Raw genomic sequence first — 17,195 nt, forward strand, 5'->3', positions numbered from 1 at the left:
TGTTTGCATCAATCTTTATTGGCTCTGAATAAAAATGTTGTCTTAAAAGCCTCCAAGTTCAGATTCTAAAGAAGGGCAGTTAAGAGTTTAGTCCCAAATGCATAAAGTTTCAACTAAATGTTACACAAATAACATTTATTTTTTCCACTGTTTATATTCTTACTTAAAAGTCAGCATCATGAAAAGAAGACAAGAAACCTATGCAGACAAACTCTACACTGACACATGGACAACACGAGGACACCAGTGACACCATCACTTCCTTTCTATGAGGGAAGAGTTTTTTGTATTTTCAGCATTCACATATAAACTTCAAATCCTGAAAATAAATACCTGTCTCATAGTGCTTCACAAGCACCCCAAAGAAAACTATCTACAAATTGCTCAGCTATTCCATCACTTTCAACACTTCCAACAATTGTCACTTTTTACAAGTCTGAACTTTCATAGCTGGGAAAGTTGTGTGTCAGCTACATATTTAAGGAGCGATAATGCTTATCATCCAAATACACCTTCTGCTATCACGTGGCTTTACCAAATACTCTTCTACAGATAGGAAAAGCTTAAGAGACGTGTGCAAAAGAATCACTGTCAGACTCTATTCATGGCTTCCCTATCGTGGGATCATACCATTACTTTGAAACCAACTCAAAACCAGTCATCAGAGTACAGTTTGAATACTGACAATGGAATTCTGGTCCCCACACAAATCAGTAAGAAGAAAGACCAGAATTTCATCCCATATATATAAAACCTTGTAGAGAAACACTAGTAAACAAAAGTTTTTAAGAGTCAGGAAAAACTATAAAAATCCTTGTAAGTCATAAAAACCATTTCAATGTGAAATTTGTAAAATATCACCCTATTTATTCTCTAGGCTTTTCTAGCAACATAGGACTTCATCATAACATATCTGTAGAAACCTGATGATTAAGAAACAATAATTTTTTCTTCAATGTAGTTACTTAAACATTTGCCAGTTTGGAAAGTTGAGCTAAAGTCTCTTTATAGAGCAAAAAATTGCACACAGTTTTCAACCTTTTCACTTCTGATTCTCCATGTCATTGAGGGTACGGCACATAACAGTCTGGAGGGGAGCCAATGCTGCTCACTGGGCTCCGGGTATTTGACTCATAAGAATTTGGAGCAATTCCAACCACACCATCATTTTGAGGGGTTTCTCCTTTCAAAAAGTCATCATCTTCATCTTCAGAAGTACCCTGCATAAATTTAAAAGGATCAGTGAGAGCAGAAAGATACTCCAGGTCTCTATTAAGATTTGGCAGAAGTAATGAATGCAGAGATCAAAAAGGGTATTTCTAAAATAAATTCTGAAATGTTGCAATAATCAAATCTGCTAATCAAAATACTACAGGAAAGTTCACAAAGGTACCAGTTAACAAAGCTACAACGCCATAAAGTATTTTTACATGTTATCACAGGAAGGAAAGAAAAACACATTTCAAGAACTCAAACAAAAATCTGACATACGATAGTCGTTCAGCAAGAAGGTAAACAGACTACATAGGAACTTTAGAAGGACATAATTCAGGACTTGGGTTGTACTACAATTGTCATGACTAGTTGGAATGGTAAGAGAATTAGATGTACTCTCATTATGAAATACAGGAACTAAATCATATCTACAAAGCGGATTTCCCAGCGACATCAGCGTGTCTATATTCTGAGAGCGTTCGTAAGTGTTCACAGTAGTCCTGTGCTGCCAAACTAACTCCTCTGGGAAGAGGGGAAAAAACTGTTCTCAAAGCAAGGATGGATCGATCCCTAAAGCTTCCTAATTTCAATCACAGTTTTCCATAAATGTTTAGTGTACTTATATGTACTAAAAAACCCTAATCCTTCAATAAGAAGCAGCTGACAGAGATTTGACAAAAGCTTAACTGCATTTTCATCAGAAAAGATTACCCTTTTAATGGGTTTCTTCAGATTCTCAAGATCTTCAGCACTCAGCTCTTCCCAAAACTGATAAAACGGATCAATAGTCTTCTTTGATCTGCAAGAGAAATTAAAACACAGTATCAGTTAACATATTCAGTAAAAGTCGTATGTATTTCATTTTAATAATACAATCTAAAATGCTTGGCATTTTGACAGCCCTCTGTAGGGTTTCACAAACTATTCAATTAATCCCTATATAATCTCCAATTAATCCCATGAAGAAATAACTCCATTTTGCTGACAGATACAAATTAAAATCATTTGCTTGAGGAGTTCTGATAGTCAGGTCTCCTAATTCCTAGCTGGGTATTTTTAACAGCTACACTATGCTCGCAAATAAGCATAATTTTCTTCCAAATTTTTAGAAGATAATATTATATGGCTTCTTTTAATAATTTCTGCTTCTAAGAAAGGTCTCCCTCCTGTGAAGACGAATTTTTTTTTTTTTAAGAGACAAAAAAGCCAGAATGTTGCCCTCTAACATTAAAGATAAAAAGTGATTAAAGCATCATAGTGCTAGACATTTTGAAAAGCCACAAATAAGCCACTATTCATTAAAAAAAGCAAGATATTTTAAATAAGCTGAAGTCTCCAATCAAGAAGCAATACACTCAAGGTGCAAAAAACCCAAATCAAAACAAACCAACAAAAAATGACACAACACCAACAAAACATGTATTAGGCTAATATGATATTTTAGAGACTCTTCAAAACAGGAAAGCCAAAAGAAAAGTCACGAAACATATTAACTAGACCTTCAAGGAAACTAGGTCCTGTTCCTTCTTCATCACTATATGTCACAGTGGGGGTAAATTTCAATTCAAACCTTTGATAACTTCTGGTTAAAATATGCAACATGAAAAGTACTAAAGATCAGGGAAGAAAGTGAACTGTAGAAACACTGACAGTTTCTTACAGTTTTTAGTTTGTTATTTTCTACAAGGCAGAAACGAGTTGATGATTTTTAAACTATACCTTTTGAGCATGTAGGGATCAAAGGGGAAGAAACTGTCAAGTGGGTTAGTGCATGTCTGCACAAGGTCTCCCCCAGTGCCACTCCGAACAACTGGTATAAACTGCCTGTTGTTCCTCTCGATAATTGTGTAGCAGAACACCAACTGGTATTTCCTTTACAAAGGTAATAAAGAAAAGATAAGGATTTCTAGCACACAGAAAGAAAAAATTTCAGATGGTATTAAAATATGACGTTATTTTTTAACAAACATCATTTCTATCTTCCATTTTACAACTGATACTGGGAGTTTTCCAGACAGTCACCAGGTAAAGAGTCTATTATCTTCCTCTACCCTCCTGTAAACTTCACTCCAAGTAGAATCATACTGGCTCCAACACAAAGCAATCAGTTTCATAGTACTGTAGGATTTAATTGAAACTGAACCAGAAATAAATTTATCCCACCTAGAATACGGGCAATGTTATACGAGTTCTCTTGGATAATACTCAGTACTGTGCCTAACAAAACCCACGTTCTAAATACCATGCTGTTTTTAGATACACACACACACACACTCATCAAGCTGAAATTGAAATAAATGAGTAGGTACCTGGTAATGGCAGCAAACAGGTTCACAACAGAGGGTATACAAATCTTCAGAGGGTTTAGCTGACACATGACAATGCGTTCAAAATTTAAACTCTGTAGATATGACAGACCTTCAAAGTAACAATTGACAAATATATGTTATATATTATATAAGCTTAACTTAATTTCTAAGAATTTCCAGTCCGAGCAGACTGCACTCCACACAACAGAAGCAGATCCTAGGTGCTCTCTTAGAATAGAGATCTAGCCCACAGCTTGTTCAGCAGAAAATCTACTCTAAGTAATGGGAACCTGCCACAGCCACGGGATCCTTCTAATACAGACACTACACTTACACACCCATTACAGGAACTGGCAGAGGCACAGAGTCATAAAGAAAGATTATTAATTGGATAGTTTTACACAGCTGGAATTCAAATATGCTTAGTAAGTGGGGCCAGAAATCAATGTTGAGGAGTTATCTGCATTGTTTTCAACAGTGGAGAAAAACAGGATTATTTAGCTTGGTAGCCCAACAGGTGTACAAGCCATCTCATTTTATTTAGAGCACAACAACATAAACGTGCCATCAGATACTTGACTGAATTGACCATTACAAAACACATCAACAGTAACACTCACAAACGAATCCCAGTACCGTTCAAACCTAATATACTCACCTTTCCTTAAGTTGCCATCCAAAAGCTGCTTATGACGGAAAATAAGCGTATAGAACACCGCCTGACATGTAGAATAAAACGGCCCATGGAGAGCTACATCACAGTAAGCATTAGCCCCTGTATCCTGATTATCAAGGTATTTATGCAACCAGTTAACCAGAAGATCCAGGCATGCTTTTACTGTACTATAATGAAGGAAAAAAAACAAATGTAAAAATAGCACCTGAAATGGTGTAGAAAAGATGTTAAACAAGTATTCAAGGATCTCAGTGGTTATAAAAACATCAGTAAGAAAATCTCATTGTAAAAAAGGAGATTCTGTTATAAGCTTTCTCCTTTATCTCAGCATCAAATGAATCAATGTATCAGCACTGAAAACCCCAATCAGTGAAAGCACTAGATGCCAGAGGAGATGAATCCATGAACACGTTGTATGTGAAACCCACAGTAAACAATTAGAATCCTGGGTTACAAGTAGTAGAGAGAGAGGTGCCTCCGATGTCCAACAAGCAATTCCAATATCAAATTAAGTTCAACATTAAAGTCACCGAGCCCACCCTGAACAGCATAGAAATACAGAATGAGTACACACAAAAGATGACATTTTCACCCATGTGCTGAAGTATTTTAATCCATCTGTATCAAAATACTTGAACACTTGACTTCCCTGTCTCAGAGTCTACATAAAATGCCTAACATAGGGCAGTAAAAATATCTGCTTCCAAACAATAAGATATACCGGGCATCCATGACTCCACCTGAAGTCAATGTAACATACCCGTGCTCAGCATTTCTTGGTAAGTGAAGCCTTAAACAGCAAGTCATGAATCCCAGCAATCATTAGTCTGCACCCTGTAAATGCAAAACTTTCCTGGAAACTTCAAGACAATACTGAAACAGTATTGTAGAAAGGACAAATGACTATTGATATAGTCTTACTGGCAAAGCAGTGGGAATAGAAGACCAACACTGTGTGCATTCTGTGAATTCTGTACTTAACCTCAGCAATCATCATAAATTGTTTGGTTCTGCTCATATATCAGAACAACTTACACCACTGGAATAAATTTAGCTCTTGCCAAGAAGCTGCCAATATAACTCCCAGCAGTCTGCCTGATGACCGAAGGATTGTTTGGATCATGCAGTTTTTTCCAAAGGTGGTCCAAAAATGCCTCAGCCAACCCCTGGAAACAAGATACATAGAAATCATGAGTTGTTATGCTGATAACACTGTTTAAGTAATAGATTCCTAATACTCAATTCCCACAACTTCCATAACCAAACCATAAAAAAAGCTACCTATACCTGTAATAAATAACTATTCCTACACATGATGGAAGAGTACTCTTTTCTGTGTCTTTTTCTATACTTAGTTGTAAAAAGTAAATGGAACCAGAAGTCTAGGGAAAAGTCAGAAATAGATATATGAGAATTGCTTAAAAACAAAAGCGGTAAGAAGGTAAACATGAAGTGACTGTTCACTGTCTCTTGTAGCAGAGGAGGTCAGGGACATCCAATGAAAATAGCAGGAAGCCGAATTTAGAAAAACAAAAGTGATTCTTCACCTTAAATTCGTTATATTGTGGAACTTTTTGCCACAGAAGTTCACAACGCCAAAAATTCACATCAGTACAAAAAGCATAGTATCATGAGATATTTTCTCCTTGAATTTGTCCATCATGGGCTGTTACCATGAAAGAACATCACTTTGGCTCAGGAAGTTACCAGACTGCTGCTGGAGGCTGAAAGGGTTTTCTAGCAAAGCATAACTTGCCCCATTCTGATAGCCTCTCCAACACATCCACTATTCACCACTGTCAGAGACGGGGCATTAGCTTAACTGGATCTTTAACTCCTCTTACGCAAAAAGTACGCATGTTCTTATTTTATAGGATAAGAGAAAGAACAATAGTTTGCTTGAGAGAGATGGGAAAACGGGGGGGGGACAAACAGTAGACACGAATTTCAAATTGAAGAGCTAACGCAGACAGTATCTTTAAGATAGTTTTGGGATGCTGAAGAAACTTGCTGGAGCACTGTGTCTCAGGTTCAAGAGTCCAACTGATTCTTGTAAGAGAGGTCCATTAACCAAGCTCCTTCACACTATTTGCAGTTTATGAACATGGGAAAAGCAACCACGTAAAGAAAGACTTGAAGAAAGGAGTAACAGAGAAGGAAAAGAAAGCAAAGATACTGATGAATCTTAATGTACTATCTTCAGACTAGAATTAACAGCAGAAAACAACAATTTTTTGTAAAAATAGCCAAAACAAGGATGCAGAAATGACAGAAGACACTGCATTTTAAAAACAGCTTCTACTCACCAATTTAAAGCTACAGATGTAAAACATGAAATACTGTACATGACACGAAGCATGGGTTGGTAAAATGAGCTTGTCAAAAACAGAAACCAGATCCCGATACAAATCCTTTGTGTTGCTGATATCAAGCTTGCCTACGCAACAAAAAAAGAAAACAGAACAAAATGAGCCATTTCAGGTTTTTTTCCTGCCCTCATGCTGCAAAAATGGCATTTATATCTTTCTAAACCAGTAAGAAATATGTAAAGAAACACTGTCAAGCTGACTTTTAGGCTTATCTGACATCTAAGAAATATTTATAGTAAGACCTTCCAGGACTTCAGTTCTACTGCTTTTTCCATTGGTGTACACAGAGAATATCTGTGTGCACATGCACACATGTATAAAACTGGTAGACATGCAAACTTGGCAATAATGTGTTCATTCAGAAGAGCGAGAAGAAAACACTAAGAAATAAATTACCTGACTTATGTGAAGAAGATACAGCAAATTGGTTTCTAAATATTCTGTTTTAAGTATATAAATCTAAGAAATTCAAACCCTTAATAAATGCCAGTGTAAAACATTTCTTTCAGGTTTTTTCCTATAACACAAAGCCTTGCTACAGCGATTCCAATTGAGTGAGGTGGCTGGTTGTTTTAGTCTACTTCCAGCCCTTGTGATGTTGAAAGGATCCATAATTCTAATAGTCAAAACAATACAGTAAAGCAAATGATAAAACACTGTGATTAATCAGAAAGTATTTCTAATCCCCTAAGTTTTGTAGCACAATGAAAAAACAAAACTCTATTTACCCTTATACCCTGTAATGCCGCAGTTTGGATACAGTGTCATATTTAAATAATCAAAATGTCTCTGAAGACTAGGCCTTAAAGTCATAAATGTACCTTTGCATCCTCTGCTAATAACACTGGGCAGAGGCAAGAATGTGGCCTACAGCCTGCTGATGGCAGAATTCTGCCACTAAAGGGTGAGGCTCTATCCTGCAGCAGCAGAAAGCAAGAACTCCTCTTATATTTTTCTTACTTGTTAGCAAAACAACAAATTTGGTAGTAATTCAAGTGTTCTGTCGTGGTTTAGCCCCAGCCGGGAACTAAGCACCACGCAGCCACTCGCTCACTCCCCCCTGGTGGGATGGGGGAGAGAATTGGAAGAGTAAAAGTAAGAAAACTCGAGGGTTGAGATAAAGACAGTTTAATAGGGAAAGCAAAAGCCGCGCACGCACGCAAGCAAAGCAAAGCAAGGAATTAATTCACTCCTTCCCATGGGCAGGCAGGTGTTCAGCCATCTCCAGGAAAGCAGGGCTCCATCACGCGTAATGTTTACTTGGGAAGACAAATGCCATCACTCCAAATGTCCCCCCCTTCCTTCTTCTTCCCCAGCTTTATATACTGAGCATGACGTCATGTGGTATGGAATAGCCCTTTGGTCAGTTTGGATCAACTATCCTGGCTGTGTCCCCTCCCAGCTTCTTGTGCACCTGGCAGAGCACGGGAAGCTGAAAAGTTCTTGACCAGTGCAGCAACAACTAAAACATCTCTGTATTATCAACACTGTTTTCAGCACAAATCCAAAACATAGCCCCATACCAGCCACTATAAAGAAAATTAACTCTGTCTCAGCTGAAACCAGGACATGTTCTTACCATTCACGTGGCAAACATCTTTAATATAGGAAAACAGGATGGTCATCAAAATATCAAGGCGCTCTGCAAGTGGATGAGCCATTCTCTCACTACGGGAAGAGACAACTTTGTTTCCTTTCCTTTCTTCATCTTCTTCCTGGTAGATAAAATAGCAGTCATGCAGCTTTTATATACACATCATAAAGACAGTAATTACAGGAAAAGTGAAACAATTTCTCTTTCAGTGATATGCTAAAGTTTTGTCTTTTTTTTTGAAAAAGCAGTATCTAATTACACAGCTTAGTGTAAGCAAATTTTTGTAAACTAAGCCAACTACCATGAATGTATGGTAATATGTATACCTTTTATGTATACCTGCTTGTGTTTTTACATAATGAAATTTATTCACTGCATGTATGCTGGGTATTTACAGGAATAAAGTCAACACCCAGAGAACACATTAATCATTTGTCAGCCATTCAGGTTTCAAGAGCTGTGTGCAGTGCAGTAACGACAAAGCAATAATGTACTCCTACACTGTCTCAGTTTGCAGTGTAGTTAACGACAAAGCAATAAGGTATTCCTACACTGTCTTAGTTCAGAGCAACCTCAAAAGTGAAAATTTTACTAAAAAACCCCAAACTTTTAGCAGAACAAGATAGCCAACCATGTCAAAAAGTCCCTCCTCTGTAGATTTTTCCTCACTATCAGAGTTATTAGCATTTTCTTCAGCATCTTCAATATCTTGCTGTGGAGTACTAACCTACAGTTGCAAACAAGAAATTAAGTTTTGTAAGACCATGACAATAACATGAAACCTTTATTATTTATATAAGAAATGACAACAGTAACTTCTACACCAGATTTTGTCCTTGACTAAACAAACATTTTAAAAGGGAATGATATGCAAGTAATATACAAACACACACTCCAAACTGCCTGAAACTTTACCTCCAAAATATAAGCTTTCCCCAGACTGTTACATGATGAGGTTCTCCAAAATAAAAAGCCTTGACCATTTACAGTGCTACTCCTCCTGTCTTTTTTTAAGACTGTAAATCCTTTTACTTCAAACAGATGATAAAACCAATCAACCACACACAGAGAAGCACATTCTCTGCACATCAGTACTGATAACCTTGAAACAGTCATTTTGATTCTGGCATGGAGATTCCATGCAGGGTATAACAGTACACATCATACAGTCGCCCTCAGGTATGGGAACATCTTAATACCAGGAATGGAGTGTAAATTTGGTTGGTTTTATATTCATGATCATGAGCACTACTGCAACATATTTTTTGTTGAGCTTAACACTGAAGCATATTTAATTTCTTACTCTGTGTATTTTAACACCAAGCTTCCTTAAAAGATGATACAGAACAAACTTACATCCAACTTTAACAGCTTTTCAATAATAAGCTCCAGAATTTGAAGCCTCAGAGTTGGAAGGTACACCGTAACTCGTAGCAGGTTATGAACATAACATTCCTACAACACAAAATTGATATCTATATTAATGTTAAGAGAAAGTCTCATTTCTGACGAGGATTTTTAGAAAACAAGTTTCTTAATTTGTTATCTAAAGAGCCAGAAACAGGTTTAAACAGACTGTATTCAATCTAGAATAAATTAATGTATAAGCCAAACATCAACTGTCAATTGTTAAGCTGTGTTATCATTAACTTCTTAATCTACTATTTCCATGCAATTTTTTCCAACTATCTCTAGACAGAATGAGTATAAATATTCTATAAGAAAAATTATTCATTTCCATAGAAGTTTATATCTAAACTTTCTCTAGGAAAATTAAGACAGCAAGCATATTCCTCACTACATCTAGAATCAGATCCAGAAGAACTGTTTAAAGTGAGACTAATACATCTTTATTTCAGGTTATTATAATATACTGACACAATTCTAAATTCCACAGGTAAGTCTCCTCAGAGTCGTGCTGATTATAATTCAATCAGATTAACAGACAAATGTGCATGTGCCCACCCAGGTATACACACGTATGTACAAAAGACAATGTTGCAACTTTCATACAGCAAAACTGTCAAGTCAATACATAAAGTTAGGTAAAGTGCCACATTTAAGTACAACATAGTCTCTTTGTGAATATGCATTATAACACAACCTTTAATTACATGAGCACATATTATTTTTCCACAGGCCATCTGGCTCGCTCAGTACATAAAATGGATAGACCTAGTTTAATGAGAACATATAAATTGTAAATATTTAAAAACAATGCATGGACCATATTTTTACTACAATTCATTTGAACCTTGCCCTGAAAACAGAGTTATGAATTTCTTCACAATTTGCTCCTCACTGAGCTGCTAAATAAAATGAATAAAAATTCTTCTCCTGACACCATGTAAGAGCTATTATCCCCCTTATTTTACAGATAGGGAACTGATGCCCAAAGTTATTTGGATTAAAAAAACCCCAACAGAACAGAACAATCAAAAAACTAGCAGGGTATACTAAGAACTTCAGGGGTTCTTTAGCACTTGATAAGTTCAAAACACAACTCCAATTGAACTTGGCTGGTGGAGCAGGACTCTGCCTTTCTGTAAAATAAAGTGCCAATATATCAAGCTGGAACAAGTAAATACAAAGATCACACAAGAGCCGTAACCTGTCACAAGTTTCCAGCTTGTTTTTCACCACACGAGCACTACATCAGAGATGTAATAAGACAACTTAACACCCTACACTACCGGCAACTTGGATTTCACCTATAAAGTCCATTGCTTTCTGTCTGCTTATCAAATCCCCTGTTCTTCTGATAAATACTTTCCAGTTTTGACAACAAATGAGACAGGTATCCTACCGTCTCCTTACTATACAACCCTGAGATTCATCGTCAAAGAGGTCCATCCTGTGCATTGATTAAGAAAGCAATCCTGTGGAAAAGATATGCAGTTATGTCATTAAAGACTAGCATAATGCTTATGCACAAGGAACTTAAGTATGCTTGGACAACCTTATACTAAGCACAGACCCATATATATACATAGAGATACAGAAAATAACAAGAATCTTAAACAATACAGTCAAAATCTGCACTCAATGCCACCAAATCAGTTGTCATACTGTAGAGTATATTTATACTTTAAAAACCAAGTGAACAAATAAACAAAAATATTTACAGCTCTTACCAGAGTCCTTTCTGATTTATTAATGAAAGGAAAGTTTTCCACAAGTATCGGCATGAGAAATTGTGGTGTCCTACAGTTTAAAAAAACAAACAAACAAAAAACACCAAGAAAAACAAACCACAAAACCAAACCAACCAACCAAACAAAAAAACCACAAAAACAAACCAAACGAAAGTTACAGGTTATTACGAGAGCAAATACTGAAGCTCCAGCACTCTAAATAAGCTTATTTCACAGTAACTTTAAGGTAAGTAATTGTATAAAATCTGGTTTTGCAAGGATCACAGAACAGATAACAAGTGGCAAACTTTCACTGTGGACTTGTTAGAAGCATTTCAAATACCTTGCTATAAATGCAAATTTCCCTACTTCCTATTTCCTTTAACAGGATTTTCAGCTGCTGATGCCTATGGAAATTTCATAATGATTGGATACAGCATTCCACCAGTTAGTGAATATTAGGAAAAATTATGCAATGAAACTACATATTACACTTCCAATTAAGAGGAAAAAAACACCAAAACAAAAACCCCACAATTCATGCAGTTCACAAGCTTTAAATCTGCAAGGAAAGGGCATACAAAACCACAGGATTATATACTTACGAAGGAACATATCTTGCAACAGTTTGCAATGCTCTATGGCATGTATTAAAGTTTTCAGAAACATCTAGAGAAAGAAAAAAGTACTCTTATGCATTTGGTTACAAAAAACTAAACCAGGAACCAGCAAAAACAGTTCATATCAACTAAACATTTTAAAGATTCCCAAGGAAATTGCATTTGCCAAAATGTTGGGTTTGGGTTTTCTTTTTTTTAAAGTTGAACTGCCTTACTGCCAAAATAAGTATGAAAAATTATTCCAAATAAAATTAATGGCATCACAATCAATAAACTCTGAATGTGCTGCCAGCCCCAAGGCCAGGTATTGTTGTTATACACTCTCATACTGAACGCTAAACTTGGAATCCAAAGTTTATCCCGCAATACACAAATCTTTAGAAGACATGTTAAATCCAAGTCTGTAACTAGATAAAATCTATCTAAAGATTATGCTTCATTTTCACAAGAGTCAAACAAACAGATAATTAGGCTTCTATAACAGGCTTTTTTTATCCAAACAGTGTCACAAGTGAACAGCAGAAGAGTAGTTGGGTCATCACAAGCAGAATTGAAATTTATTCCAGCATTCAAGATAAGAAAACATGAAATTCTTGAAAGACATTTAGCTATCTGTTTGCCTTATCAATAAACACACTAATTATGTGGCATTTTGTTATAAATATCAATTGTATTTGAGCTTACCACGGGCAGACAACAAAAAAAGACTCAAGAATCGCCCAGACTACCTAGTTTTACTAAGGTAAATAACATGGAAAACAAACAGCTCCTAACTTTTCTTTGGCTCTGAAACAATCTAGGACTAGGAAAGTGTTCCTATGCATTCAGTCTTATTCCTACAGATACTGCACTAACAGGACTATTTTGAAAGTAACAAGGAGTGGGTCACCACACCACTGATTCAAGTACAAGAAAGTCTTTGACGTGGGAATTTAAGGATGTACTGTTTCTTAATGTTTTACATTAACTCAGCTAAATTAATTTTGTAAAAAAGGAGCAACATGCACTGTATACTTCTTCAGTAAAGGTATCACAGCAGCATATATAAGCCATGCTTCCTTTATACTCACTTTCATCATCATCATCTGAATCTGAAATATCCACATCATCTTCTCTGATGGTTATTCGAGCTAGCAAAAAGTGAGATTATGGTATCAAAACTGTACAAATCTTACAGGTAAGAGTTTCAATGCCAAATCAAACACAATGGACAACAGTCTTCAACAAGACTAAAGCATCAAAATTATCCACAAGACTTTCTAAAATAAGCAAAGATCATAGAAAAGACTGTTTCATTCACAGAACCAGGAGGTTCTTGAGACCATCTCACATAATCCTCACTGTAGCTTTTGGGTTTTAGCAATAACAACATTAAACAGTTCATCCCTTTCCAAGACATCTTCATAAAAGGGGTCTCTATTAGCCACTAGAATATGCCTTCTAAAATTTAGGTACAGAAAGCTATATGTATCACAATTCAATCACTCAAGAAAGTAATCAACAGGAAAAAAACCAACCCAATAACTAATTTTGTCACCCATGATATTTATACAGAATTTATCTAGGAAAGACGTTTTGATAAGCAAACAAAGAAGATGAAGAGAAAAGTAACTTACGGGGCACAAACTGCGATACAATCATCCGGAGGCATGGCCTAAGATGGACAGTTTGTGCTGACACTAGGTTGCCAAGAAAACCCAGGTATTCTTCCACTACCTCTCGGCTTCTTCTCAACCATGGCAGCTTCTGAAAGTAAGCAAAGACCAAGATGTCAAAGAAAGATGTTTTAAGTACTAAACTCTTAATCTTCCCATATAACAAACAGATATTTACCAGCAAAATGCTGACCAGTTGTTCAAGCTCTTTGGTCAAATATGCAACAGAAGCTCGAAATTCATGCAGCCAATTAATGATCTGGGCATCCTTAAAATAAGCAGAAAAAAATAGATAACTATTCCAATAAACAGTATTACCTATTACTAGAAAATAACAAAATCCTTAAAATAAAACGTCAAAGATTAAGATTGTAAATAGAAATTATTTTCACATTAACATGCAAGGAATTTCTTTAAATTTGTGCCCTCACCAATGAAAGTTCTTGAATGCAAGAATAAATGAATACCAAATCCTAAACCAACAGCCTGCCTGGAAGGCTTAAGTTGCAGACTGAGCAAGGCATGCAAACCTCACTCACACAGAACATATTTAAAAGAAATGGCATTCAATCTTAATTTTCTTTTCTTTTTGCTGTTGTTTAAGCAGAATGGACATTCAGGTCTTGAAGTAAGAGACATACTGAAACAGCAGCAAATCTACACAAAATATTTTACACTGATTTTGTCTGTACACACCGAAAGGCCTGCTAAAACCAAAGTATTTTACAAAATGTCCTCTTTAAAGAGAAAAGGAACTCAATATAGCATTATGCTTCCTGCAGCAGTCTTCTCACAGCTTTGTGGTTTAATTAAAAGGGGCAGGGGGGCAAGGAAAAACAGCAAATGTGGTAGGTACTCACAGCTATACAGAAGGGCTGTGAAACGATACTTCTGGGTATAACTACTAAATACATATGTATCTTACTGCTTAATTAAACAAGATTTTAGTGAGAACAGGAGAAGGTAAAAATCATGCGACTTAAAGGCTGTGAAAGTCAGAAACCATGGTTTGATCTACAGAAGTAATCTGTAAAGACACAATCTTTCTAGGTCACTGATGCTTACCTGGAACAAAAAAAGACCCCATCATAAAGCAAAAAGTTTCTCACTCTAGAGCAAACAGTCCGTAAGCATGAGATACTTATCGCGATTCTGCGTATAAGATGTATATGTGTATAAACAGACAATTGCTTTTTTTTTTTAGAGTTTTAATTCCAAGTTTCCACAAAACAAAAAGCTGTTAAATGCAGCTAAATGTTTAAGGCAAAGGATTTGGGTAAGCACCAGAATAACTTGTCTGATGATTACACTCAGACAGCCGAACTTTAAATCATCAGACCCCTTCCTACCAAGACTCTTACCTTTATGTCTGGATCGGACAGCTGATGCTTCAACAACTCAAAATCTGTGGTCTCACCCTAGCAAGGAAAAGAAAAATAAGTAAGTAACACTCATAGTTTTTGCAGCAAAAAATACAAATCTCATCAACGTAGCCGAACAACGTAACATTGTTTAACACTAACACGAAGAACACAAGTAAGCGAAAAAGCTCAAGGAAAGCTGAAGCAGCAGTAACAAAACGCCATCCCTGAAAGACAACAGAAGCCCCTCGGTCATTTTTAGCTGCTCTACCTGTAGACACAGTTGTGATCACTTTGCACCCTTTGGCGAAAGCTAGGCTTTACAGGACGTCACTCAGGTTGACTCATGGGGGAAATTTTTTCACTTGCACAGCAATACCGCCTGGCACAAGCCTACAGCCCTGAGCCGCCTTCAGGTTTTTTTCCTAAGCCTTCAGACACGGTCTTGTGCAAGACAAAACGAGCCTTCAAACTGGAGGTATACCCCAGGAACCAGTGCACCGGCCTGGAAGAAGAGGAGCCCGAGGAGAGCCCCGACGGCCGGCGGGGCAGAGCCGCACTCACCTTTTCGTACTTCAGCAAGATATCCGTCAGAGTCCCCCCGAACCGCACCGTCTTCCTAGGCGGGGAGCTGATGAACTCGTCCCCTCCCAGCATGGTCACGGCCCCGCGCCTGAGGGAAGGCGAAGCCGCGTGAGCACCCACGGGCCTCTCCCCGACCGGCCACCCTCAGGAGCCCGCCCCGCCCGGGGGCCCCCCGCCCGACGCGCCCCTCTCAGCGGCCGGGCAGGAGGCGCCCCCCCCCAGCTCCGGGAGCCGGGCGCCCCGACCACCCCCGCCCCCCAAGGCCCTGCCGCTATTCCGCCTTGCCTTGCGGTGGCGGCAGCGCGCGCCCCGCTAGCGGGGCAGGCGTCGCCACGCGCCGCGCCCCTCGCGCACTGCCGGCCCGCACCGCCACATGCCGCACCCGAGCGGAAAGAGCGCTCACCCCGCCGGAAACGGGGAGCGCTCCTCCCCTCGCACCATAGAGAGGCGCGGCTAGAAGGTCCACGGCTGCTCTGGCCCTGCCGTCGGTGGTGCGGGCGGACCGAGGGAGCCGGGCAGGGGCATGCAGCGGGCTCTCTCCTCCCCGGTACGCGGCGGGGCTGAAGCCGGGCGGGAGCGGCGGAGAGCTCTACCGGCGCCACCGTTTCGGTTTTACCATTGATACCTGGGGGCAACGGTAGCGCTTGTCCAGTACCGGCACGGCCAGACCGCACTTACGGGCGGCAGGTATCGAAGGGCAGCGTCGGTAAGGGCGTAAGCCAGCGTCAGCGGTGGAGCTCAGCACGTCCTGGGGAAGCAAAATTCCAGCTCTAGTCACAGCGTCACGACGGAGCGATCAGAATTTAAGTTCTTTCAGAAGCAGGCAGTCCCTGAGCCGGGGGGCGACGCCGGGGACGGCCCTGCGGGCGGGCTGCCCCGGAGCGGGTCGGGGCCGCGCCAAGGCCCTCCGGCGGCCTCGGCCTTCGAACCGGGAGCTGTCGTGCTGCAGCTCGGAGGGAAAAACGAAATGATCCGAACAACTTGCTTGAGGTTAAAGAGGGCTGAGTATTCACGCTAGACAAAACAGAATTTGACCTTGGGAAGCAGCTGGGCATTTGCTAGAGCAGAGGCACAGTTAGGGAGCCTGAGCCGGATTTCTGGATGTTTTCATCCCCTCCACATAGGCTGGGGCTGTATTAAGGCACAACACTGGTGGCAATATCATTCTGTAAATACTCTGAATAAAATGTGTTACGGACTTTCCTGTCTCTGAACTAGTAACTGCTCTTCTGCTCAAAACATCGCACGTATACACAGGCACACACACTACTGTTGAGAGAATCATTACCTGCATTTATTTCAAAGGCCATGGGGGTTTTTTGGTTTGGTTTTGTTGCTTGGTGTTTATTTATTTTTTTATACATGCCAGCCGACTATATTAAAGGATGTAGCAGCTTGGAGACCATATAATTCAAAAGGAATTAAACATTAAATATGTAAAAGCCTTCAACAACTTTTAGAGCAATCTGGATAAGTAGGAATGGAAACATGCATTTTCTGTGTAGTTCTTCAGTAATGTTCAATCTGCTCAAAACAGGGTTTTTTAAAGTCAGTTGAATGTAATGTTTACTTCTCCAATTCACATAAATGAGTTAGTGACATATGACCAGCTGTACGTATTTGCTTATTCTCTGCACAAGCTACTACTGCAGTAACTGCCTCCCTCCCAGCAACTCT

General features: G+C 38.8%; 1 protein-coding gene across 1 annotated transcript; it reads right to left on the reverse strand.

Moving 5' to 3' along the window:
- On the reverse strand, positions 1 to 15,913 carry RRN3 (RNA polymerase I transcription factor RRN3). The gene is made up of 18 exons (XM_075514641.1): positions 15,804 to 15,913; positions 15,498 to 15,606; positions 14,934 to 14,990; positions 13,751 to 13,840; positions 13,534 to 13,663; positions 12,988 to 13,047; positions 11,903 to 11,966; positions 11,298 to 11,367; positions 9,520 to 9,618; positions 8,795 to 8,890; positions 8,149 to 8,284; positions 6,507 to 6,637; positions 5,236 to 5,366; positions 4,183 to 4,367; positions 3,525 to 3,633; positions 2,935 to 3,087; positions 1,927 to 2,014; positions 1 to 1,220 (listed from the first exon to the last, which is right to left on the reverse strand). The coding sequence occupies exons 2-18, from the start codon at positions 15,588 to 15,590 to the stop codon at positions 1,062 to 1,064; spliced, it is 1,851 nt and encodes a 616-aa protein (XP_075370756.1). The 5' UTR covers positions 15,591 to 15,606; positions 15,804 to 15,913; the 3' UTR covers positions 1 to 1,061.
- Between the last annotated feature and the right edge of the window lie 1,282 nt (positions 15,914 to 17,195).

The sequence above is a fragment of the Mycteria americana genome, chromosome 12 (genome assembly GCF_035582795.1).
Source record: "Mycteria americana isolate JAX WOST 10 ecotype Jacksonville Zoo and Gardens chromosome 12, USCA_MyAme_1.0, whole genome shotgun sequence".
Lineage (NCBI taxonomy): Eukaryota > Metazoa > Chordata > Aves > Ciconiiformes > Ciconiidae > Mycteria > Mycteria americana.

Excerpts from the sequence above, each read along its gene's own strand:
- RRN3 (XM_075514641.1), bottom strand. The coding sequence starts at position 15,590 with ATGCTGGGAGGGGACGAGTTCATCAGCTCCCCGCCTAGGAAGACGGTG. Across the intron at positions 9,619-11,297 it reads ATAAATCAGAAAGGACTCTG|GAATGTTATGTTCATAACCT; the intron begins GTAAGAGCTGTA and ends TTTGTGTTGTAG. Across the intron at positions 3,634-4,182 it reads GGATGGCAACTTAAGGAAAG|GTCTGTCATATCTACAGAGT; the intron begins GTGAGTATATTA and ends GTTACTTTGAAG.